The sequence below is a fragment of the Emys orbicularis genome, chromosome 5 (genome assembly GCF_028017835.1).
Source record: "Emys orbicularis isolate rEmyOrb1 chromosome 5, rEmyOrb1.hap1, whole genome shotgun sequence".
NCBI classification, from domain to species: domain Eukaryota; kingdom Metazoa; phylum Chordata; order Testudines; family Emydidae; genus Emys; species Emys orbicularis.
The window spans coordinates 99,531,730-99,554,466 of NC_088687.1; the positions used below are offsets into that span (position 1 = coordinate 99,531,730).

The 22,737-nt window shown below is 42.8% G+C and overlaps 1 protein-coding gene and 1 pseudogene across 1 annotated transcript in view; both read right to left on the bottom strand.

The window, feature by feature from the left end:
• SLC30A9 (solute carrier family 30 member 9) overlaps positions 1-22,737 on the bottom strand; it is a 68,033-nt gene that overhangs the window by 32,355 nt on the left and 12,941 nt on the right. Inside the window, exons 5-9 of the mRNA XM_065404873.1 lie at positions 17,635-17,727; positions 17,119-17,201; positions 15,078-15,136; positions 14,054-14,121; positions 2,032-2,134 (exon numbers count right to left, since the gene is read on the bottom strand). Of these exons, the coding sequence (XP_065260945.1) occupies positions 2,032-2,134; positions 14,054-14,121; positions 15,078-15,136; positions 17,119-17,201; positions 17,635-17,727 (406 nt within the window). The remainder of the gene's footprint in view (positions 1-2,031; positions 2,135-14,053; positions 14,122-15,077; positions 15,137-17,118; positions 17,202-17,634; positions 17,728-22,737) is intronic.
• LOC135879179 (myotubularin-related protein 6-like) lies at positions 19,146-21,489 on the bottom strand (annotated as a pseudogene).

A 22,737-nucleotide genomic window follows, 5' to 3' on the forward strand; every position in this document is an offset into this window, starting at 1 on the left:
TGTCACAGCACACTATTATGGTAAAAATGAGAAAGAAAGCAATTTTTAAAGTATCATTCTAAAATAAATCAATTGGAATATAAATATTGTACTTATATTTCAGTGTATATAGAGCAGTATAAACAAGTCATCGTCTGTATGAAATTTTAGTTTGTATTGACTTTGCTCATGCTTTTTATGAAGCCTGTTGTAAAACTAGGCAAATATCTACATGAGTTGATGTGCCCCCTGAAGACCTCTGCCTACCCCCAGGAGTGGTTGAGAACCACTGTCCTAGGTGGACTGTCTGTCACAGCTGATGAGCCTCACCTGAGCGGATAGAGGAACAGAGAAGAGAAGCAACTTGCCCATGGCCACCCAGCAGGTCAGTGGCAGAGCCAGGAATAGAACCCAGGTCTCCTGAGTCCTACCCTGTATCTTCTCCACTGAACCACACCACCTCTCCGGATACATGGTCAATGGTATGGGAAATTATTAATTTAGAAAGGAAGAGTAATACTTCTACATATCTGAAATATAAACAAAACCTGAAACACCAGCAGAAGTATTAGTCCAAACTTCACTAATCAGAAACAAGATAGCTACAGAATCTCCAGTTTCTCTCCATTTCCAAGGTTTTAGGCTAGAGTGTCAGTATGAATTTGTTAATTAATAATTCTGCTATTAGTTCACAAATTGTGTACCAAATTATGTACATCAAAACAGGATAATATTAAGAGACAAGTTGGCTACAGCAATATAAGGAGAGACCCTTAGGCTACATCTACACTACGGGGGGGGTCCATTTAAGATACGCAAATTCGACGTATCAGATCCGACTTACCCTGTTGTGAGGACGGCGGCAAAATCGACTGCCGCGGCTCCCAGTCGACGGCGCTTACTCCCACCTCCGCTGGTGGAGTAAGCGCGTCGATTCGGGGATCGATTGTCGCGTCCTGACGAGACGCGATAATTCGATCCCCAAGAGATTGATTTCTACCCGCCGATTCAGGCGGGTACTGTAGACCTAGCCTGAGGTTCTGAATAAAAGTGCGAAGTAAAGTAATGATAATGTTGTACTCAGAACTCACATTGTTCCTGGAAGGATCACCAACCCAGGGCTATATGCCCCCATCATTCTCTGACAAGGTTATGCCTAAATCACCATGCAGTTTGACAGAAACTATTTAGTTATCCTTTCTTCTTTAAATGAATTCACTTTTATATTGCATCCAAAACATATATTCACTTATTACAAAAATCGCATGCCCATACTATAAACAAATGTACCTTTATCATGGATTAGTCATAACAGCATGTTACGGTCTCTAATATGAATGCCTTGCTTTGCAAGGCAGGAATTATTTAGTAATAAGTTAACTGACACTTGAAGGCATGTTCTCCCAGATGTGACAACAGTCTAGGTAAGTAAATTCTTAAACTGATCAGCCTTGGCACTGTTAAAATGGCTGCTGAACTTGTTGAAATCCAAAGCTATTCTTACTGAAGTGTTACCTGCTATTTTACTTTCAAATGAAAAGCATGCAAAACCACAGAAATTAATACAAAAACATCCACTAAAATGTTAAAAGAGGCAAAACCACTGCAATATGCAACAGCTTAGAGCCAGTCTGTGGCTATGCTAATTCTAAAAATGGAAATGACAAATTAACATCATTAATGTAAACTAAAAGCCAGAGAGAACTTGAAGGCTCCATTTTTGGTCTCCAGTCTCTCTCTCTCTCTCTCTCTCTCCAACTTTGTAGCGTTATTTTACAAAACATGCTCCAAGAAAGCTTCTCAGAGCAGTATTCTGACATTCCAACTTGCCTCACAAAACTAAACACAATGTGCTACTTTGCTTCTACTTGTCATGTGCCCTGTAGTTTTTCACCCTAATCAACCATCACCAGGAGACAGCCACTTGATTTCTAAATTGAGAGCAATCTTCCTATCTGCTACCAACACAACTGTTTCAAGGGTCTGCATTCCTCCTTGGAAGCTAACTACAATCACTTTAACTTAAACAGGGGCAACAGAAGCACTACTCACCTGGTTGCAAGTGTCTGCTAAAGAATGTATAGCTTCTGAAAACATGCTTGCAGAACCCGTGTAAACCCAAGCGAGTAGTTTAAAGAAAAAATTCAACCCATTTCTAAGATTGGGGAGAGAAGAAAGCTGAATTAGCAATATTATATGAAAATTAACATTCAGTATTTTAAATCATCACAGTGAAATCACAGATATTTTGTACAACCCTATGTTGCCATCAGCAAATAAGGAAACTAAATTTCACCAAAAGTCAATTTATCAGTGATTAGTACATACAGTGAATGTGTACACGTCTTCTGCAATATTTACTAGATTAAAAACATTTTCAATTAAGTGGCGTATATAGGGATGTCATAACTATAAAGGGAAGGGTAACAGCTCTCCTGTGTACAGTACTAAAATCCCTCCTGGCCAGAGACTCCAAAATCCTTTTACCTGTAAAGGGTTAAGAAGCTCGGGTAACCTGGCTGACACCTGACCCAAAGGACCAATAAGGGGACAAGATACTTTCAAATCTTGGGGGGGGGGGGGGGAAGGCTTTTGTGTGTGCTCTGTTTTAAGGGGTTGTTCGCTCTTGGGACTGAGAGGGACCAGCCATCAATCCAGGTTCTCCCCATCTTTCTAAACAAGTCTCTCATATTTCAAACTTGTAAGTAAAAAAGCCAGGCAAGGCGTCTTAGTTTTACTTTGTTTTCTCAACTTGTAAATGTACCTTTTACCAGAGTGTTTATCTTTGTTTGCTGTACTTTGAACCTAAGACAGAGGGGGGTCCTCTGAGCTCTTTAAGTTTGATTACCCTGTAAAGTTATTTTCCATACTGATTTTACAGAGATGATTTTTACCTTTTTCTTTAATTAAAAGCCTTCTTTTTAAGAACCTGATTGATTTCTCCTTGTTTTAAGATCCAAGGGGGTTTGGATCTGTATTCACCAGAAGTTGGTGAAAGGAAGGAGGGGGGAAGGGTCAATTTCTCCTTGTTTTAAGATCCAAGGGGGTTTGGATCTGTATTCACCAGGAGTTGGTGAAAGGAAGGAGGGGGGAAGGGTCAATTTCTCCTTGTTTTAAGATCCAAGGAGTTTGGATCTGTATTCACCAGGGAATTGGTGAGAGGTTTCTAAAAGCTTCCCAGGGTAGGGAATGGTGGCAGCGGACCAGAACTAAGCTGGTAGTTAAGCTTAGAAGTCCTCATGCAGGCCCCCACACTTGTACCCTAAAGTTCAAAGTGGGGATACAGCCTTGACAAGGGATATGCAGTTAGGATTTTTGGAAAACATGATTTTTTTTAAAGTAATTGCATATCATAAGCTATACTTTTGAAAGTTGCAATCTTTTTGCCCTCACCTTCAAGCCACTGCACAACTACTTCCCAATTTGTAAACATGTCAGACCTTTTAGTCCAGTGGTTTTCAAACTTTTTTTCTGGCAACCCAGCTGAAGAAAACTGTTGATGCCCGTGACCCAACTGAGCTGGGGATGAGGGGTTTGGGAGGGGCTCAGGGCTGGGGCAGAGGGTTGGGGTGCAGGAGTGAGGGCTGCGGGGTGGGACCAGGGATGAGGGGTTTGGGGTGCAGGGGGGCTCGGGGTTTGGGGGGAGCTCAGGGCTGGGACAGGGGATTGGGGCCCGGGCTTACCTCGGGCGGCTCCCAGTCAACGGCGCAGCGGGGGTGATAAGGCAGGCTTCCTGCCTGTCCTGGCACCGCAGACCATGCTGCACCCCGGAAGCAGCCAGCAGCAGGTCCAGCTCCTAGGCGGAGGCATGCAAGCAGCTCCACTCAGCTCTTGCCCACAGGCACCACCACCACCACCCCCAGCTCCCACTGGCCGGCAGCCGGTGCTCGGGGCAGGATCAGCACACAGAGCCCCGTGGCCCCCCTGCCTAGGAGCCAGACCTGCTGCTGGCCGCTTCCAGGGCGCAGCATGGTGTCAAAACAGGTAGGAACTAGCCTGCCTTAGCCGGACAGCAGCACCAACGGGACTTTTAACGGCCAGGTCGGCAGTGCTGACCAGAGCTGCCACGACCCGGTGCCTTATATTCCACGACCCAGTACTGGGTCGCAACCCGCAGTTTGAAAACCACTGTTTTAATCCATCCTTGCCACCCTTGGCACAATGGCACACGCCTCAGCAATCTCTCTTTCTTTCTCCCACTTAGATTTTTGTGCCTTCTTGTATAAAGCCCCCCTTCAATCGCAGTGTGCCAGCTGTAACCTCCCAGTCTCGTTTCACTTAAGTTCCTTCCAAGATACAAAGGAGTGGTTGGAGGAGAAAGAATCATTACATTAGGAAGAAAAAATTAAATGAACTCCTCCCCTTTGAGTGTCCCAGTGTGCTATGTCTTTCTAAACATGCTTTCTAGATTACAAGCTCTCTAGGGCAAGCACCATGTTGATATTTGTGTCTTCTATGGACCAGAGTGCAGCTCTTAATAATAAATAGTAGTATAATCATTGGCAAGTGTATTTCTAAAATATAAGTTTCTTTCTAAAACATATTATTTAATTCACCCACTAGCTATTGGAGACACTGGGGCCTGGTCTACACTACGAGTTTAGGTCGACTTTAGCCGCGTTAAATCGAATTAAGCCTGGACACGTTCACACGACGAAGCCCTTTCTTTCGACTTAAAGGGCCCTTTAAACCGGTTTCTGTACTCCACCTCCGACGAGGGGATTAGCGATAAAATCGGCCTTAGGGGGTCGGAATTGGGGTAGTGTGGATGGAATTCGACGTTATTGGCCTCCGGGAGCTATCCCACAGTGCTTCATTGTGACTGCTCTGGACAGCACTCTCAACTCAGATGCACTGGCCAGTAGACAGGAAAAGCCCCGCGAACGTTTGAATTTCATTTCCTGTTTGCTGAGCGTGGAGAGCACAGGTGACCACGCAGAGCTCATCAGCACAGGTAACCGTGATGGAGTCCCAGGATCGCAAAAGAGCTCCAGCATGGACAGAACGGGAGGTACGGGATCTGCTCGCCATATGGGGAGATGAATCAGTGCTGGCCGAACTCCGAAGCAGTAAACGAAATGGCAAAATATTAGAAAAGGTCTCCAAGGCCATGAAGGAAAGAGGCCATAACAGGGACGCACAGCAGTGCCGCGTGAAAATTAAGGAGCTAAGGCAAGCCTACCACAAAGCCAGAGAAGCAAACGGAAGGTCCAGGGCTGAGCCGCAAACATGCCGCTTCTACGCGGAGCTGCATGCCATTCTAGGGGGTGCAGCCACCACTACCCCAACCGTGTGCTATGAGTCCCTCACTGGAGAAACACACAGGGAAGAGGGTTCGGAAGAGGAGGATGGAGGAGATAGCTCACAGCCGCAAGGAAGCGGAGAAACCTGTTTCCCCAACAGCCAGGATATGTTTGTCACCCTGGACCTGGAACCAGTAACCCCCGAACTCACCGAAGACCCTGAGGGCACACAGGGGACCTCTGGTGAGTGTACCTTTGTAAATATTACACATGGTTTAAAAGCAAGCGTGTTTAATGATTAATTTGCCCTGGCAATCGCGGCCAGTACAGCTACTGGAAAAGTCTGTTAACGTGTATGGGGATGGAGCGGAAATCCTCCAGGGACATCTCCAGAAAGCTCTCCTTCATGTACTCCCAAAGCCTTTGCAAAAGGTTTCTGGGGAGGGCTGCCTTATCCCGTCCGCCATGGTAGGACACTTTACCACGCCAGGCCAGTAGCACGTAGTCTGGAATCATTGCATAACAAAGCATGGCAGCGTATGGTCCCGGTGTTTGCTGGCATGCAGACAACATCCATTCCTAATCGCTCTTTGTTATCCTCAGGAGAGTGATATCATTCACGTTCACCTGGTTGAAATGGGGCAATTTTATTAAGGGGACATTCAGAGGTGCCCATTCCTGCTCTGCTGAACAGAAATATTCCCCGCTGTTAGCCACGCGGTGGGGGGAGGGGTGAAGTGATCATCCCAGAGAATTGGGTGTGGGGGAGGGGAATTAGTTGGGTTTGTGCTGCATGTTAACCCTGAAACCGCAGCCCCTCCTTTTACATTGCAAACCCATTTTAAATGGCCAACCCAACGGGTGCTTGGTATGGGAAATGAGAGCACTACTGTTTGAAACCATTCCCACATGTTAAGAAGGTTAAAAAAGCCAAAAGACTGTGTCCTACCATGGCTGCCTGCAAGCTGAAATCTGTGGCTGGCACTGCGTGAGTGATCTCTCACACCAAACCGGCAGGCCCTCAATATAAGAGGAAAAATGCGACCTTGTAACGAAAGCACATGTGCTGTGTAATGTGAACAGCAAAATTTAACGTGAAAGAGTGTACCTATTGTTCTCTAAAATGTGTCTTTTTTAACCACCTCTCCCTTCTCCTCCACCAGCTGCAAATGTTTCTCCTTCACAGAGGCTAGTGAAGATTAGAAGGAGAAAGCGAAGGACACGTGATGACATGTTTACAGAACTACAGATGTCCTCCCACGCTGACAGAGCACAGCAGAATGCGTGGAGGCAGTCAATGACTGATTATAGAAAAGCCCAATATGAACGAGAGTAGAGGTGGCGTGCTGAATCGCGGGATGAACAGAGCAAGTTGCGGGCTGAAGATGATAGGTTGCGTCAGCTTGCAGACAGAAGGCAAGAGTCGATGCTCCGGCTGCTGGAGCATCAAACTGATATGCTCCAGCGTATGGTTGAGCTGCAGGAAAGGCAGCAGGAGCAGAGACCGCCGCTACAGCCCCTGTGTAACCAACAGCCCTCCTCCCCAAGTTCCATAGCCTCCTCACCCAGACGCCCAAGAACACGGTGGGGGGGCCTCCGGCCACCCAGTCACTCCACCCCAGATGATTTCCCGAGCAATAAGTGTTAAAGTTTTAAAGTTTTAAACTGCAGTGTGTCCTTTTCCTTCCCTCCTCCCCCACCCATCCCGGGCTACCTTTGCAATTATCCCCCTAGTTGTGTGATGAATTAATAAAGAATGCATGAATGTGAAGTAACAATGACTTTATTGCCTCTGCAAGTGGTGCTCAAAGGGGGGAGGGTAGGGGAGGGTGGGGTGGTTGGTTTACAGGGAAGTAGAGTTAACCGGGTGGGGGGGGAGGGGCGGAGGGTTCTTCAAGGAGAAACAAACAGAAGTTTCACACCGTAGCCTGGCCAGTCACAAAACTAGTTTTCAAAGCTTCTCTGGTGCGCACCGCGCCATGCTGTGCTCCTCTAACCGCCCTGGTGTCTGGCTGCGCGTAATCAGCGGCCAGGCGATTTGCCTCAACCTCCCACCCCGCCATAAATGTCTCCCCCTTACTCTCACAGATATTGTGGAGCGCACAGCAAGCAGCAATAACAATGGGGATATTCTTTTCGCTAAGGTCTGAGCGAGTCAGTAAGCTGCGCCAGCGCGCTTTTAAACGCCCAAATGCACATTCCACCACCATTCGGCACTTGCTCAGCCTGTAGTTGAACAGGTCCTGACTACTGTCCAGGCTGCCTGTGTACGGCTTCATGAGCCATGGCATTAAGGGGTAGGCTGGGTCCCCAAGGACCATGATAGGCATTTCAACATCCCCAACGGTTATTTTCTGGTCCGGGAAGAAAGTCCCTTCCTCCAGCTTTCGAAACAGAGCAGAGTGCCTGAAGACGCGAGCATCATGTACCCTTCCCGGCCAGCCCACGTTGATGTTGGTGAAACGTCCCTTGTGATCCACCAGGGCTTGCAGCAGCATTGAAAAGTACCCCTTGCGGTTTATGTACTCAGTGGCGTGGTGCTCCGGTGCCAAGATAGGGATACGGGTTCCGTCTATGGCCCCACCACAGTTTGGGAATCCCATTGCAGCAAAGCCATCCACTATGGCCTGCACGTTTCCCAGAGTCACTACCCTTGATATCACCAGGTCTCTCATTGCCCTGGCAACTTGGATCACAGCAGCCCCCACAGTAGATTTGCCCTCTCCAAATTGATTCCCGACTGACCGGTAGCTGTCTGGCGTTGCAAGCTTCCACAGGGCTATCGCCACTCGCTTCTCAACTGTGAGGGCTGCTCTCATCCTGGTATTCTGGCGCTTCAGGGCAGGGGAAAGCAAGTCACAAAGTTCCATGAAAGTGCCCTTACGCATGCGAAAGTTTCGCAGCCACTGGGAATCGTCCCACACCTGCAGCACGATGCGGTCCCACCAGTCTGTGCTTGTTTCCCGGGCCCAGAATCGGCGTTCCACGGCATCAACCTGCCCCAGGAACACCAGGATTTCCAAATTGCTGGGGCCTGTGCCTTGTGAGAGGTCTATGTCCATGTCCATTTCCTCATCACTCTCGCGGCCGCGCTGCAATCGCCTCCTCGGCTGGTCCTGGTTTTGCTTTGGCATGTCCTGGCTCTGCATATACTCCAGGACAATGCGCGTGGTGTTCATAGTGCTCATAATTGCCGCAGTGATCTGAGCGGGCTCCATGATCCCAGTGCTAGCTATGGCGTCTGGTCTGAAAAAAGGCGCGAAACTAGTATCTGACGGACCAGGGGAAGGAGGAAGGGAGGGAGGGGCGAGTGACGACATGGCGTACAGGTACAGGGAATTAAAATCAACAAAGGTGGCTGTGCATCAGGGAGAAACACAAACAACTGTCACACAGAATGGCCCCCCCCAAAGATTGAACTCAAAAGCCTGGGTTTAGCAGGCCGTTGATTTCACGGAGGGAGGGGGGAAGCAAATGAATACAGAACAAATCTATTTTTTACATCTTAAGACGACAGTGCAGCATGACTGATAGCCCTCGGCATCTTCTGGGTGCTTGGCAGCAAATACTGGGCGCTTGGCAGTTATGATGATGATGGCCTTCAGGCCTATTGCACGATCTGCTGCTCAGGGAAGACTCTGCTAATGTGCAATGATCCAACAGGGCGCTTGGCAGAAAATGACATACTACGACTGATAGCCATCATCGTCATTGTGAAGGCAGCAGAATATGACTGGGGGGATGGGGGACTGGGGGACATACGGAGTTCCAGCCACTGCTGTACGACGAGGACGGTTACCAGTCGTAATAAACCATCTACTGCCAAAAGGCAAAGGCTGGTGCAATGCAGCCCTACGGCTGCCAGCCCCACAGCTGCCAGCACCCAGATCGCCGATGAAGGCTACCAGTCATGCTGCACCGTCTACCGCCAAAAGGCAGTTAGCTGCTGCAGCTGTGTAGCAATGCAGTCCCACGTCTGCCGGCACCCAGATGACATATGGTGACGGTGAGCTGAGCTGAGCTGAGCGGGCTCCATGCTTGCCGTGGTATGTTGTCTGCACAGGTAACCCAGGTAAAAAGGCGCGAATCTATTGTCTGCCGTTGCTCTGACGGAGGGGGATGGGCCTGACGACATGTACCCAGAACCCCCCGCGACACTGTTTTGCATCATTCGGGCATTGGGATCTCAACCCAGAATTCCAATGGGCGGCGGAGACTGCGGGAACTGTGGGATAGCTACCCATAGTGCAATGCTCCGGAAGTCGACGCTAGCCTCGGTACTGTGGACACGGTCCGCCGACTAGAGCACTTAGAGCATTTTATGTGGGGACACACACAATCGGCTGTATACAACCGATTTCTATAAAACCGGCTTCTATTAATTCGACCTAATTTCGTAGTGTAGACATACCCTGTGTGAAATTCTATGCTGTGTATTATACAGTCAATCAGACTAGAGGGTCATAACAGTCCCTTCTAGTGTTACAACTTCTTAAATCACTGGTAATGAAAAATGTTCAAAATTGGAACTCTCAAAAGGACACTGCCATGTGGGCTTTTTAATCCTTTATAAACAAAAGTTAATGGAATGCTATAGTTGTGCTTTTTTAACAAACAAAAACCAAGACATTGAATATTATATTTCCTTCTACATCCATAAATCTGCCTCTTGGACATATACAGAATTGTGCATATTACTGAATATAATGATAATTTTAAGGCCTTATCTAAGGAATTCCTAAGGTGCCTATAATCTTGTTATTTAAATGATAAATAAATTTTCTTCTATAGTGCTTTTCATTCAAGGATTTCAATATGTTTTACAAACATTAATTTAGTCTCAACAGCCCATAGATTAAGGAAGTATTATTCCACATTTTACAGATGGGAAAACAGATTAATAAATAACCCAGAGTCACAGAGGAAACGTGTAGCCACAGTGAAAATAATTAAGTTCTCCTGGCTCCCAGTCCTTTGTTTAATTACAAGGCTGTTCTTCCTATCCATAGTGCAACAAAGTTTTAGCACTAATGAGCAATGCAAACAAATTGCTGTAGGAATCATGACCACATTTTCCTGACTTCTTGTAGCAATGTAATTTTTTGCACTTAAAGAAAAAAGGAGCCAATCGGTTTATCTGAAGATGTAATAAAGCTGTGGGATTCCTGCCTTCTAAGAATACACAGGAGAGTCCCACCAGGATTAATGACATTTTACTGCACTCCTCCAAATTCCAGGTTTGGGTTGTCTGTGGGAACACAATACACTTGAGGACTATGCAAAAATCTGCATCCAAATTTGAGATGTCAGAACCCAACAGAATGGCTAAACCTTTTCCTCAAATGTAAAATGCTTTGAGATCCACTTGTCAAAAGACCTACGTAAGATCTAGGTATTATTATTGTGCCGTCTGGGTTAGAAACAGTAAACATGGAGTAGGGAGATTCAGAGAGCTACTCATTAAAGAACTGCATGACAAAGCACAAGTAGACTAAGGAGCCATTGTAACCCCAAGAGCATCCTTATGCCAGAAGGAAAGGAGCTCCTTGGTATCTAACAGTGAGTTTCAGCTGACCTGACCAATTCAGTGTACCCCAACTCATCATTGTTATAATCTGTATTTCAAAGATGCCATTAGGGATGTAAAATGTTAACCGGTAAGCATGAGTCTTACTGGTTAACCCACCTTAACCATTAACAGCTGCGCCGGCCGGCGAGAGCAGCCCTGGACGCTTAATCGGTTAATCATTTAAACAAAATATTTTTAATAATTTAAACAGTTAACTTTTAAACGGTATTTACATCCCTAGATGTCATGTAATATGTCACTGGAAAACTAATAACTCATTTATCATACATACATCACGCAAGAATATTTAAACCATGCATGTCAGAGGGATCTGATCAACGGGTTTTTTCCAGACAAAGGAATGTGGTTCCAGCTGCCTGAATGTGTCTCCCATGTAAACTGAGAAAGATGTGACCAAAGAAAAAGAAAAGAACATTTGCATGCCAGGCAAACAAAGCCATCGGGAGGGCAAGTGGGGGAAAAGTAATCATTTATAGAGCCCTGCACACATACAAAATTTGTAACCGCATCCAATCCGCAAACATGGTCTGCAGATAGCTGCAGATTTGCAGGGCTGTAATCATTTAACAATCTCAAGGGGGTGGGGGGAGGAGGAAGACTGCACCCCCAGGAAATCTTCCTACCTTTTGAAACAGGGTCAATGAACTTTGAGAGAGAGACTTTTAAAGGTTTACTGGACTGTAAAGACAGCAGCAGAGAACCCTTAAGTTATCCTTCACCCGAGGAGTTAAGAAAAAACAGCATCTTGGGCTCTGTGGGGATCCTGACTAAGAGCCAGTCAGCCATTGCTGGAAAAGGAAGACTGGTGAGGAAACTACCTTAAACAAAGACTGTAGCTTATTAAGTTATGTCTTCGCCAGTAGAAAGTGATTTAATTTTTGCTTGTTTGTAACCTTTTCTATCTTTATCTCTTATACTTGAACTCATTTAAAACATCTCTTGTGATAGAATAAATTTGTTTTACTTTTCTAAATCTAAACCAGTGGTTCTCAATCAGGGGTCTGCGGCCCCCTGGGGGTCCACGAGCCCTTTCAAGGCTGAAGCCCCGCTCCCCGGTGCCCCCCCATGGGGCTGAAGCCCTGATCCCCGGTGCCCCCCACGGGGCTGAAGCCAGGAGGCGCAGGGCTGAAGCCCCGATCTCAAGCCCTGGTGCTCCCTGAGGGGCAGAAGCCCTGAGCCCATGGGCAGAGTTGGGGACATGGAGGGCATTGCCCCCCCCAAAACTGCAGCACAAGAGCAAGGCAGCTCCACACCTCCTTCTCATCTTCTCTCCCTGCCCAGGTCAGAGGCGGGAAGCGGGAGCCAGGCAGTGCAGGGCAGCTGCTGCTCTGGCTGGTGCCATGGAGCAGTGTTCCCTCCTCTCCTACTGGTGCCCCAGATTGAAGCTGCTCCTCAGCTCCCAGCTCTCATAGTGCCCTGAAAGAGCACCACATAAGAGATAAGAGCCTGTTACTCAATTATCTTCTCAGAGATTCTCTGCAGGGCTGGAGAAGGAAGGATGCATGTAGCCCTATCAACTGCCCCCGCCTGGCAGGTATCCATCCCTTCCACCCTACTGCAGACCCCTAATCTGCAGAGGGGTCCTTTTGAGGTCATGAGTGCAGGGAAGAAACAGTGCCATGATCATGGCTGTGCTCAATTCCAAGGAGGAAGGGCAAAATTTGTACATGAATCTCTGGTACAGGAAAGAAAAAGGAAGGGAGCAGAATATAGGCCACTCTTTCCCCCCGTACACACATACAGTCATGGTTATTGTACATTTATTTAACAGAGCAAACTCGAGACTCAGTAGTTAATAATAGAATCTCTTGAATGATAGAAAGGGCAATTTTCAGTGAAGTTACTTTCCTGATCCTTTTTTTCCTGAACAAAACGCAGAAGGAACTGTAAACAAATTCAGGGATATTTCCCATCAAATTGCAGCTTTTTCTTTTGGAGTTATAAATTACTATTTTCTTAATAGTTCCTGCTATTTTGCTCATTTATTACCTTCCATTGGATCTCAGGAAATAGCCACACTTTTTAGAAAAATTAAGTGAATCTGTTTAAAAGATTCACTGTGCTCCTCTAAAAAGTTTTATTCAGTCTTCACTTCCTTTTTTTGTGGGTAAACTCAGTGGAAAACTAGTGATAGTTTTCAAATCATGTTTATTTAAAGGTAGGGTTTTTGTTTGTTTCACTTAACTCAAACTCCTGACAAACACTTGAGGAAGAAATCATCTTTGTGAAAAATTCAACACTCCTCCCCTTCTACTGATGGGGTCCTTAAGAAATCTCTCCAGCAAAAGCAGAAAAGTCAAACTTTTGACATTTTTAAAGTTTACAAAAAACAAAAAACAAAAACTTATTTGAAAATACATGAAGCTCTCTTTATACATCATACAAGAGCAGGAAAGGGCACGAGCTATAAAAAGTGTTTGCCTATGCCATTCACCTTCAAGAATTTTGGTTGCTGTTTTAACCATTAATTGTCTAGCTGACCAGCTTCGAAAGACTAGCCTTTCTTTGATCAAAGAGGGAACAAGTCTTTCTGATCTCTAAATATAGAGGAATGTACTCCTAAAAGGAGCCTAACCTATGTTTGTCAAGACATGCAAATAAATCTATTAATTTCAACTAAGATCTGAGTCTACAGACTAAACTAGAGAGAGAGAGAGAAGAATTTTGCTAATTCTTACTGTCGACAGGGTGATCCATTACAGATTATGTACAGTGGAAAGTAATGTTTTTTAAAAACAAAGGATACTGCACTTACTTTGATAAGAGGGTTTTTTTTACATTTATAATACTCCACAGAATACTAAAGCTGTACTGTAGCATCTCCTAAAGGTATTTAAATCTTAATGAAACCTAACTGCTGTAGTTTGTTTTATTATATTACAGAGAAAGGGGAGTGAAACTAATGTTTTAGCTGCTTTTCAGGTTTGCTTTATTAGGTTATAAGTACCTTCAATGAGAGCTGCTGGATTCTCAGCACTTTGGAAAGTCATGCCTATTATTTAACTAAATGCCTAAATATGGACTTGGAACCTAATTTTAGGCACCCATTTTAAAAAATTTTGCCCATAATTTCTTTTAAATAAAGATTGTTTTCTGGGTCACATTGCTGCAGCAAATTTCATAGCTGCAGAATTGCGGAGAACACTAGGATCCGTAACTCAAAAATACAGACTATTTCCATTTCTAGGATATATAATTTTTTACTCTTGCATTTACAAAACATTTACTTTTCCAAACTTACATGCAAATAGCAACCATCACCACCTTTCCTGGTCCTTTGAGTAACATACCGGCTGTGCTGGAGCGTGGCTACATATAGAAATGAGAGAATGCTAAAATAAATTGCTAAACTGAACAATGAAGTAGTAATATAGCTAAATCCTGGGTTTATGAAGGGACTATCAGTAGTCTACTGTAGTGGTGTAGTCTACACCACATACACCACCTACAATATCATGTAGTACTAGAATTCCTGTTAACAATTGAGGTATAGCTCTGCATAATCCAGTAATTTATCATGGACAGCTCACTAGAGTTACAGTTTGGTCTCATGCATAACTAAGATACCTAGTTTTCGTGCAGAAATTCTCAAACTGTGGTCTGTGGAGCTCTTGATTATTCACATGATACTGACAATTCCCTTTTCAGCTCAATAGACAGTGCAGGAATAGCTGTAAAGGAGGTTAAGCAAGCACTGCAGCCTCCACCAGGGGCCACTGCAACCATAAACAGAGTGAGGAGAGGAACCAGAGTCCAACAGAAAGAAGTGTCAGGTATCACCCAGCAGGACTGGAGTTAGGAGCTCTCTCAACTAGGTTGCTTAGGGAGAGGGAAGCAAGAAAGCCAAAACAGGCTGAGAAGATTTGTTCAAACAGATGGAGGGAAAATGAAATGGAAAAAAAACAATCAATATGATTTTATGTAATTAACTTTGTGTATTGTACACATTCAGCAAGTTGCCACAGGTTTGGGGTGGAATCACAATGGGATTGTGATTAGAAATCTGGGAGAGGAGGAGATCCACAAACCAGCTCTTGCAAATGGGCCATACTATGATCATATCAGAATCCATTTAAATAGTATTTTAAAAATTTAAGATTCTATTACAATCAGAATGATATAAAACAGATACATTACAGGGCATTTATAACTTTCAACAAAATCTTGTAAGGCTGCCTATACATTTTTTCCCACATTCTTTTTCTCAGAAATATGCTGTAAGCAATCACACACACCTTACCAAAGGAATTTAAATGATCTCTTACCTTAGTATCCCCAAGAAAATCTTTGTACTCCTTTAACAGCTTTTGGTTTCTAAATAGATCTGCAATAAGACAACTCTAGTTACATGCTGCACTTAGCAGTTGAAAATAATTTCAGGATTTCAAGAATTTTTTTTCTTAGCAAACTTACCTGAGTTGTGTAACTGCATACAAATGCATTTATATTAAACAAACAGATCTAGTCAAATTTAGATTTCTTAAAGGATCTGTTTCTTAACAGAACCCAGGCATAACATTGTAAATACTTAGCATTGGAATTGAAACTGAAAAGTATCATCTTTACCAAAAAGCTGACAGGTGTCTAAGTTGACTCATAACATCTTGAAAAATAATTTAAGTTTAGGGGTGAGATTCTGTATGTCATCTCTAAGAGGTGCCATACACAATCTACAGGCCAGGGAGAAGGGAACTATGGTGGCTCTAAACCAGCTTTTCAGCCTCCCAACTCTGGGATATTCCATAGCCCCTGGCATAACACAGAGAGCCCTGGGGAGGAGAGTCTAAATAACAGTCTGTCCCAGTGCTGCCCACAATCTCCACAGCTCTTTGTGCTATGACCCTGCCCCGACACACCTCTCCTGACTACTGACATCTCATTTGCCAGAGCTTGCAAGAGGGTCCTTGGAAGGTAGCCTTACAGCTGTCTTCCACAGTTGCTGTGCTGAAGGATTCATCCCCTAGCCAGATCTAGGCTTCTAGAGACCCTTTATGCAGCTCTGGCCCTTTTACCTGGAGTAAAGGGGTCAGAGCCTATGTGAGGATCTCACCCCAGATTCTTTCCTCAGCACCCTCAACTTCAGAACCCTTTTTCCTACACTGCTGCTCTGTCACAAATATTATTATTTGTATTACCATAGCACCTAGGAGCCCTAGTCAGGGATCAGAACCCCATTCCACTAGGCACACAAAAGGAGCAAAAAGAGGTTCCTGACCCAAAGAGTTTACGATCCAAGTACAAGACAAGAGAGAAGAAACTGGTGCAGAGGGGAATACAAGGAAATAATAAGACAATATTGGTCAGCCTGATAGGCAATTCCCACTTCAAAAGGACAGTGCTCTAATACAGTAAATGTACACCTGTATAACAGCACGGTACCACTGCTATTTTATTCAATTTTGCTTTCACATTAAGATCTGGAAACTTTTGCTAGTTGTTAATCTTTCAGGCTCCAACTTTGCAATATTTGGCTCAAATCCTTAAAAACAGTTTCAATTCTTACAATCTTTACAAATAGTTGCAGACATGTACCCCTCCCTTCCATTGGGACTACACATGTATTAAGTTACAAAGGTGCTATATGTTTGCAGGATCAGGCCCTGTTTTACTTTCAGTTTTTTCAATGGTAAACTTATTTCTATGAACTACAACAGACCTCTAATTTTAAAATTGCGTAACTGGAACAATCACCTCAACTAATATTGCTTCTGCAAGAATTTTAATTGGCCAGTGCTTCCAACAAGAGAAAAATGGAATCTATTGCAAATATTGAATTGATTGAGTTTTGTTGTAACATTATGAATAAAATCTACAATTTTGTTTTAAAGGAAAGAGTGGATCATCAGAATACATCCTTTTAAAAGCATTAGACTAAAATTACAAAAGATAAGGTATCATGAATCAGTAGTTCAAATAGCATAAAACAAATAAAAGGCAAGGCTTGAACTGGTTTTGATATCTTTGTAAATTCTCACAAAGAAAAAAGCTTTGCTCAAAATCCATTCAGGTTGTTTAACAATATCTACAAATTAATCCATAAAAGCAAGGATACATTCAGTTAAGATTAACTCATTTAAACACATCACATATACCCCCTATGTGTACATTAACAATACACACATTTCTCATGGCCACACTATACCACAAAACCTTAACAAAAACATATGTATATGTTGGACACCCATACAAGGGTGAAGTGAATGATGTGTTATTCTCCCACGGGGAAGTATGAAGTTGAAGTTAACAGTGATTGATAAGGCATTTTGTAGACATTTGAAAAAAAAAAAAAAAAACCTCTACACTTACTTTCTCTGTATTCTATCTCTGCTTCAATACGCCGTTTTCTCTCTCTAGCAAGAGCCTCCGGGCTTCCCCAAACTTCTAGAGATCTGCACAAAATACAAATAATTTGGAAATCCTTTTGATTTCCACCCACTATATGTTACAAAACAAAATGCTTTGAATTTCAAGTTTTTGACTACATAACCCAAGCCTTCATTAATACCAGAGTAGCATAATGTCTTATCAATATTTCTTCTGGAAGAAATCCATCCAGATTAATCTCACATGATAAGATAGTGTAGGGGGAGAGTTAGATTTCAATTTGGATATATACAATGTGACCCTTCAATTTTGTATACTGTACCGAGTTACTACGACAATGGGCACATATAAATGCATTTAGACAGAGAAGGAAAATATTACTGCCCCTTCCATTATAAAGTTAACCTTTTAAAATTATATCTTATACCGTTCTCTCATATAACCAAAGTTAAATTACTTAAATTGCCAACTAATTTCCTTTTAAACGAATTAGCTTACTTTGCCTCTACATCTGATCTCAAAAATACAGTGAAAGCCTCAGTATCATCATGGGGACTTCGTCGTCTGATTTTCCTCAGCTGTTCTAGATCACTGTTGAAGGATGGAAACAGTTTAAAGCAACAAAAAACATGTTCATACTATACATAAAGGAGTCAATATAAAGATCAAATGTACTGATCCTTAAAAGGATTATATCATTATGTTTAAAAATCTACCCTAAATTTTTTCTTAACTTGGCAAGTTTAAAGAAATTGACAGGAAGCTGAGGGTTTTTACTTAAACACAGTCCAGTGGCAATACAAGCAGTATAAAGTGTTCTTTAAATTGCTCTTGAGGCTCATATGGCATTTGCCTGGGCTCAAACACCAAACTGTGGGCCCATATTAACACATGGGAATGTTATACCTTAGCAACTGAAAGGAGGAAATTCTTTGGATGATAAATTAACCCATACTCCCTCTTATTCCTCTCTGGTGGCTACCTACATGAAAATTAGAGGTCATGTGGCACTTTAAGAAAGCCTAAAGGATTATGCCCAATACCCAGGCTATTTCCCCCCCTTTCAGTAACACAGGTCTAAAGCTATGTAAAAACTGTGGCTGAGCAGGTATTTGCTATGTTTGGCTATCAGTTTTTTGTTTGTTTTTTTCCCCACTGTAATACACTTTATAGAATCAGAAATGTAGAGCTGGAAAGGACCTCAAGAGATCATATAAGTCCAGTCCTCCACACTGAGGCAAAACCAAGTATATCTAGACCATCCCTGACAGATAACCTGTTCTTAAAAGCCTCCAATGACAGAGATTCCACAACCTCCCTTGCTAATCTAGTCCAGTACTTAACTGCCCTTAAAGTTTTTCCTAATAACTAACCTAAATCTCCCTTGCCGCAGATTAAACCCATTACTACTTGTCCTACTTTCAGTGGACCCGGAGAATAACTGATCACCATAACCTCCAATTATTTTCTGCAGTACTACTGCATAGCCAGTTATTCCTCATTTTGCATTTGATTTTTCCTTCCAAAGTGTAGTATTTTGCTTCTATCTTTATTTAATTTTGTCTTTTTAATTTCAGACCAAATTTGTCAAGGTCCTTTTGAATTCTAATCTCCTGTCCACCAAAGTGCTTGCAACTCCTCTCAGCTTGGAGTCTTCCATAAATATTATAAGCATACTGTCCACTCCATTATTCAAGTCATGAACAAAAATACTGAATAGTGCCTGACCCAAGAGAGAGCCCTGCAGGACCCCCAATAGATACATTCTCACAGTTTGACAGCAAACCATTGATAACTACTCTTTGAGTATGGCTTTTCAACAAGTTATGCACTTCATAGTAATTCAGTTTGCTTATGAGAATGTCATGTGGGCCAATGTCAAAAAAACATTAGTAAAAATCAAGATATATCATATTGACTGCTATCCCCAAGGCCAGTAACCCTGTCAAAGGAAGAAATTAGGTTCTGGCATGATTTGTTCTTGACATATCCATATTGGCTACTACTTTTTATTCACTGCAGCAATTGTCTGCTGTGTTGCTGCCCTCTATAGTTCGAATGGAGTCATTCACAGTTAACAGAGGCTGCTCCTTCTTAAAGCACAAAGAAGTGTTAAGTGCTGGTGAAGCAGGATGGACAGATTGCAATGGTTCCTTAGTGAGGAGTTCTTCTGGTTGCCTGTTTCTCAGTTTCATTTTAGCTTCCAGTTCTTTAAAGTCTTTCTCCAGTTGTTTATTTTGTTCACTCATGGTCATGATGAAATTAAATACAGATTGCCTGGGGTTCATAGTTCAGTCAAACTGATGGTACATATTTCTCCATAACTTAAAATTGAAGGACACTGTGTTAGGCTCCAAGAGGGCAAGTTTCTGGGGAAAATCTGGATTGTATAGAGGATTTAGATACTTCTTCTGTTCGTCCAGAAGGAATGGCCATAAGGAATAAGTTTTCTCTTTTAATTTTAGTTCTTCTAGCTCTTTTTGGCAGTTTCCAAGGAAGTTTCCAAACTGGCATGAATGGACATGTTCATGGCTCTGAAGGAGAAAAGCTTCATTGTATTCAAAGGCACGTGGAAACTGCTCTGTGAGATGCCACACACCTTCTAAAAACTGAGTGAAAACTGGAGAGATTTCCTTTGGGTCACCATCCAATTGATCCCACCTGTCAGAAAATGTGTCCAAAAGAGAGCCAGTCCATCTCTATCAAAACCATGACGCCTTATATTGTTCTATAAAACAAATCCAACAAGCGAGCCAAGGGAACAAACTTGGGAAGTCCTGTCCCAGCCATCAGAGCAATGAACTAGCACAGTTGCATTTTCAACTGCTATTGCTTTGGCTAAGAAGATAGCAGCATCCAACACAGCTTTGATAGGACACAGCCAGCTAGAGTTCTCCAAACCAGACAATAAACCAGTCTATTGTTGATAGACAGAGCTTTTGTACCACTGACTTCTAAAAGTTTCTGCAGGCTGGATCTCATTACAGGAATGTTTTCAATTCCAACAAACCGGAATCTAATGTTAGCATAGTTGTCTTCATTTTCATACTCTTTACCTGCTGCTCTGTTTGCCATTGCATTAAGCTTAGGTTGAGTGTCCATGACACACATGTAGTGATGAGCAGGGTTGGCTATACTGATTGCATTCAGCATATTTTCATCCTCCAGACACCTGGCACTGAAACCTGAGAGAGGTTGCCTGCATCTGCAAATGGCAGCCTCTTTATCTCTGTGATAATATGACAACACTGGGAATCTTCCTTTGCTTCTAAATTTGGAGCTACTTATCAACCTATTCTCCTCTAGGTGCTTATAAAAGCTGATTATGTAATCATTTGTTCCAGTATCTTTCCAGGTACCAAAGTTAGGCTGACTCGTCTAATTCCCCAGGTCCTCTTTGTTCCCCTTTTTAAAGGGTAGGTACTACATTTTCCCTTCTCTAGTCCTCTGGGACCTCACACGTCCTCCATGAGTTCTCAAAGATAATTGCTAACCGTTCTGAGATTGCTTCAGGTAGTTCCTGAAGTACCCTGAGATACATTTCATCCAGCCCTGACAACTTGAATATATCTAACTTACCTAATATTAACTAACCTGTTCTTTCCCTATTCTGGCTTGTGTTCCCTTCCCCCTTTTTGTTAATATAAACTATGTTAAGATTCTGGTCACAATTAACTTTTTTAGAGAAGACTGAAGCAAAATAGGCATTCAAACCACAGCCTTCTTGGTGCAGTCCATTAGCAGATCTTTCTTCACTTAAGTAGTAGACTTATGCTTTCCTTTGTCTTTCTCTTGCTCCTAATGTATTTATAGAACCTCTCCTTATGCCTTTTGTGCCCCTTGCTAGGTGTAACTCATTTTGTTTCTTAGCCTGATTTTGCTCTGATTTCTACATGCTTGTGCTATACTTTTGTACTCACAGTTAAGAATTGGTCCATGATTCCACTTTCTATATATTCCTTTTTGATTTTCAGGTCATTAAAGAGCTCCTCATGACACCAAATTGGCCTCTTACTATTCTTCCTATCTTTCCTTCGCTTTGGGAGTTTTCTTTGTGACTGTAATATGGTCTTTTCTAGAAACTGCCAGCTTTTCTGAACTGCTTATTCCCCTTGCATTTTCTTACTATAGGACCTTACTTATTAGTTCTCTGAGTTTGTTAAAGTCTGCATTTTAAAAGTCCATTGTCCTTATTCTGCTGCTCTCACTCCTTCCTTTCCTTAGAGTCATGAACTCTATTTCATGATCACTTTCACCCAAATTGCCTTCCACCTTCAGATTCACAACTAATTCCTTCCTGTTAGTCAGAATCGAGTTTAAGATGGCTGTCCCCCTAGTTACTTCCTCCACCATCTGAATCAAGACACTCGGTTATAGAAGATGTTTATATATAAAATAGGAAATAATTTGGTTTGATCACAGTACTAACCTATGGTCCTATTATTTCTGTCCAGAACTTTCTATGTAAAAGCCAACAAATATATTTTCAAATTAATCTGCCTATAGAGAAAATAAGTTATGATAAACTGATTTCATTTAGTTAAGACCTTTGGCTGGACTAAGATACTAGGGCGATAAGTAAGACCCAGAGCAGAAATAGTTACAATTTTTAAATTCTGCTATAAAAGTCACCAAACTTTCATATTTAATAAAGAGAGAGTCAAGGCTAGTGAGGTAATATCTTTTATTCGACCAACTTTTGTTGGTGGAACGGACAAGGTTTTGAGCATTACAGTATTCTTCCTCAGGTTTGGAGAAGGTACCCTGAGTGTCAGAGCTAAAGACAAGGTGAGACATATTGTTAAGCAGAAGGGTGATCTCCTATGCATGAAACCCTTCTGCTTAACAATATGTCCCACTTTGTATTTGGCTCAAGACATTCAGGTTATGTTTTCCAGACCTGAGGAAGAGCTCTGTGATGCTTGAAACCTTGTCCTTTCCACCAACAGAAGTTGGTCCAATAAAAGATATTACCTCACCTACCTTTGTCTTTCGTATCCTGGGGCAAACACGGCAACACAAGCACCACCACTGCAAACAACTTATTTAATAAAGGTCAAACAGATTTTATAAATGAGATCACACATTTGAACTGTGTTGTTTAAGTGGATGCCAGCGATGGATGACAGACACTAAAGAGAGTTAAGTAAAGTAACAATAACCATGGTCCAGAATGATACATGTGATTAAGTCAGGATTATAGTGAAAGTTAAGTCTTAATTTGGCAAAATATAATAAGCAGATGTAAACAGATATAATTCTAAAGTACTTAAAGTTTAACATGAAGCTTCCTATGGCTTCTAAGTGGGCTTTCATATTTTAGAGATTTGCACGGTTTCTAACTACTGTTACAAGGTTGCCTGTGCCCCCTGTGAAAAGCTGGCTGTTCCAGAGACAGCATTTTCTCTTCAGTGACTAATAGGATCTGCACTTCTTGGCATGCAGAGTCAGCACTCTAGAGAAGAGGAAGGATAGCGGTGTTGGAAAGAGAACTTAAATGGATAGCGGTGTTGGAAAGAGAACTTAAATGAAGCTATAGCTATATATCTATAGAGATATCTCTATCTAGATATAGATATATATCTATAGAGATATCTCTCT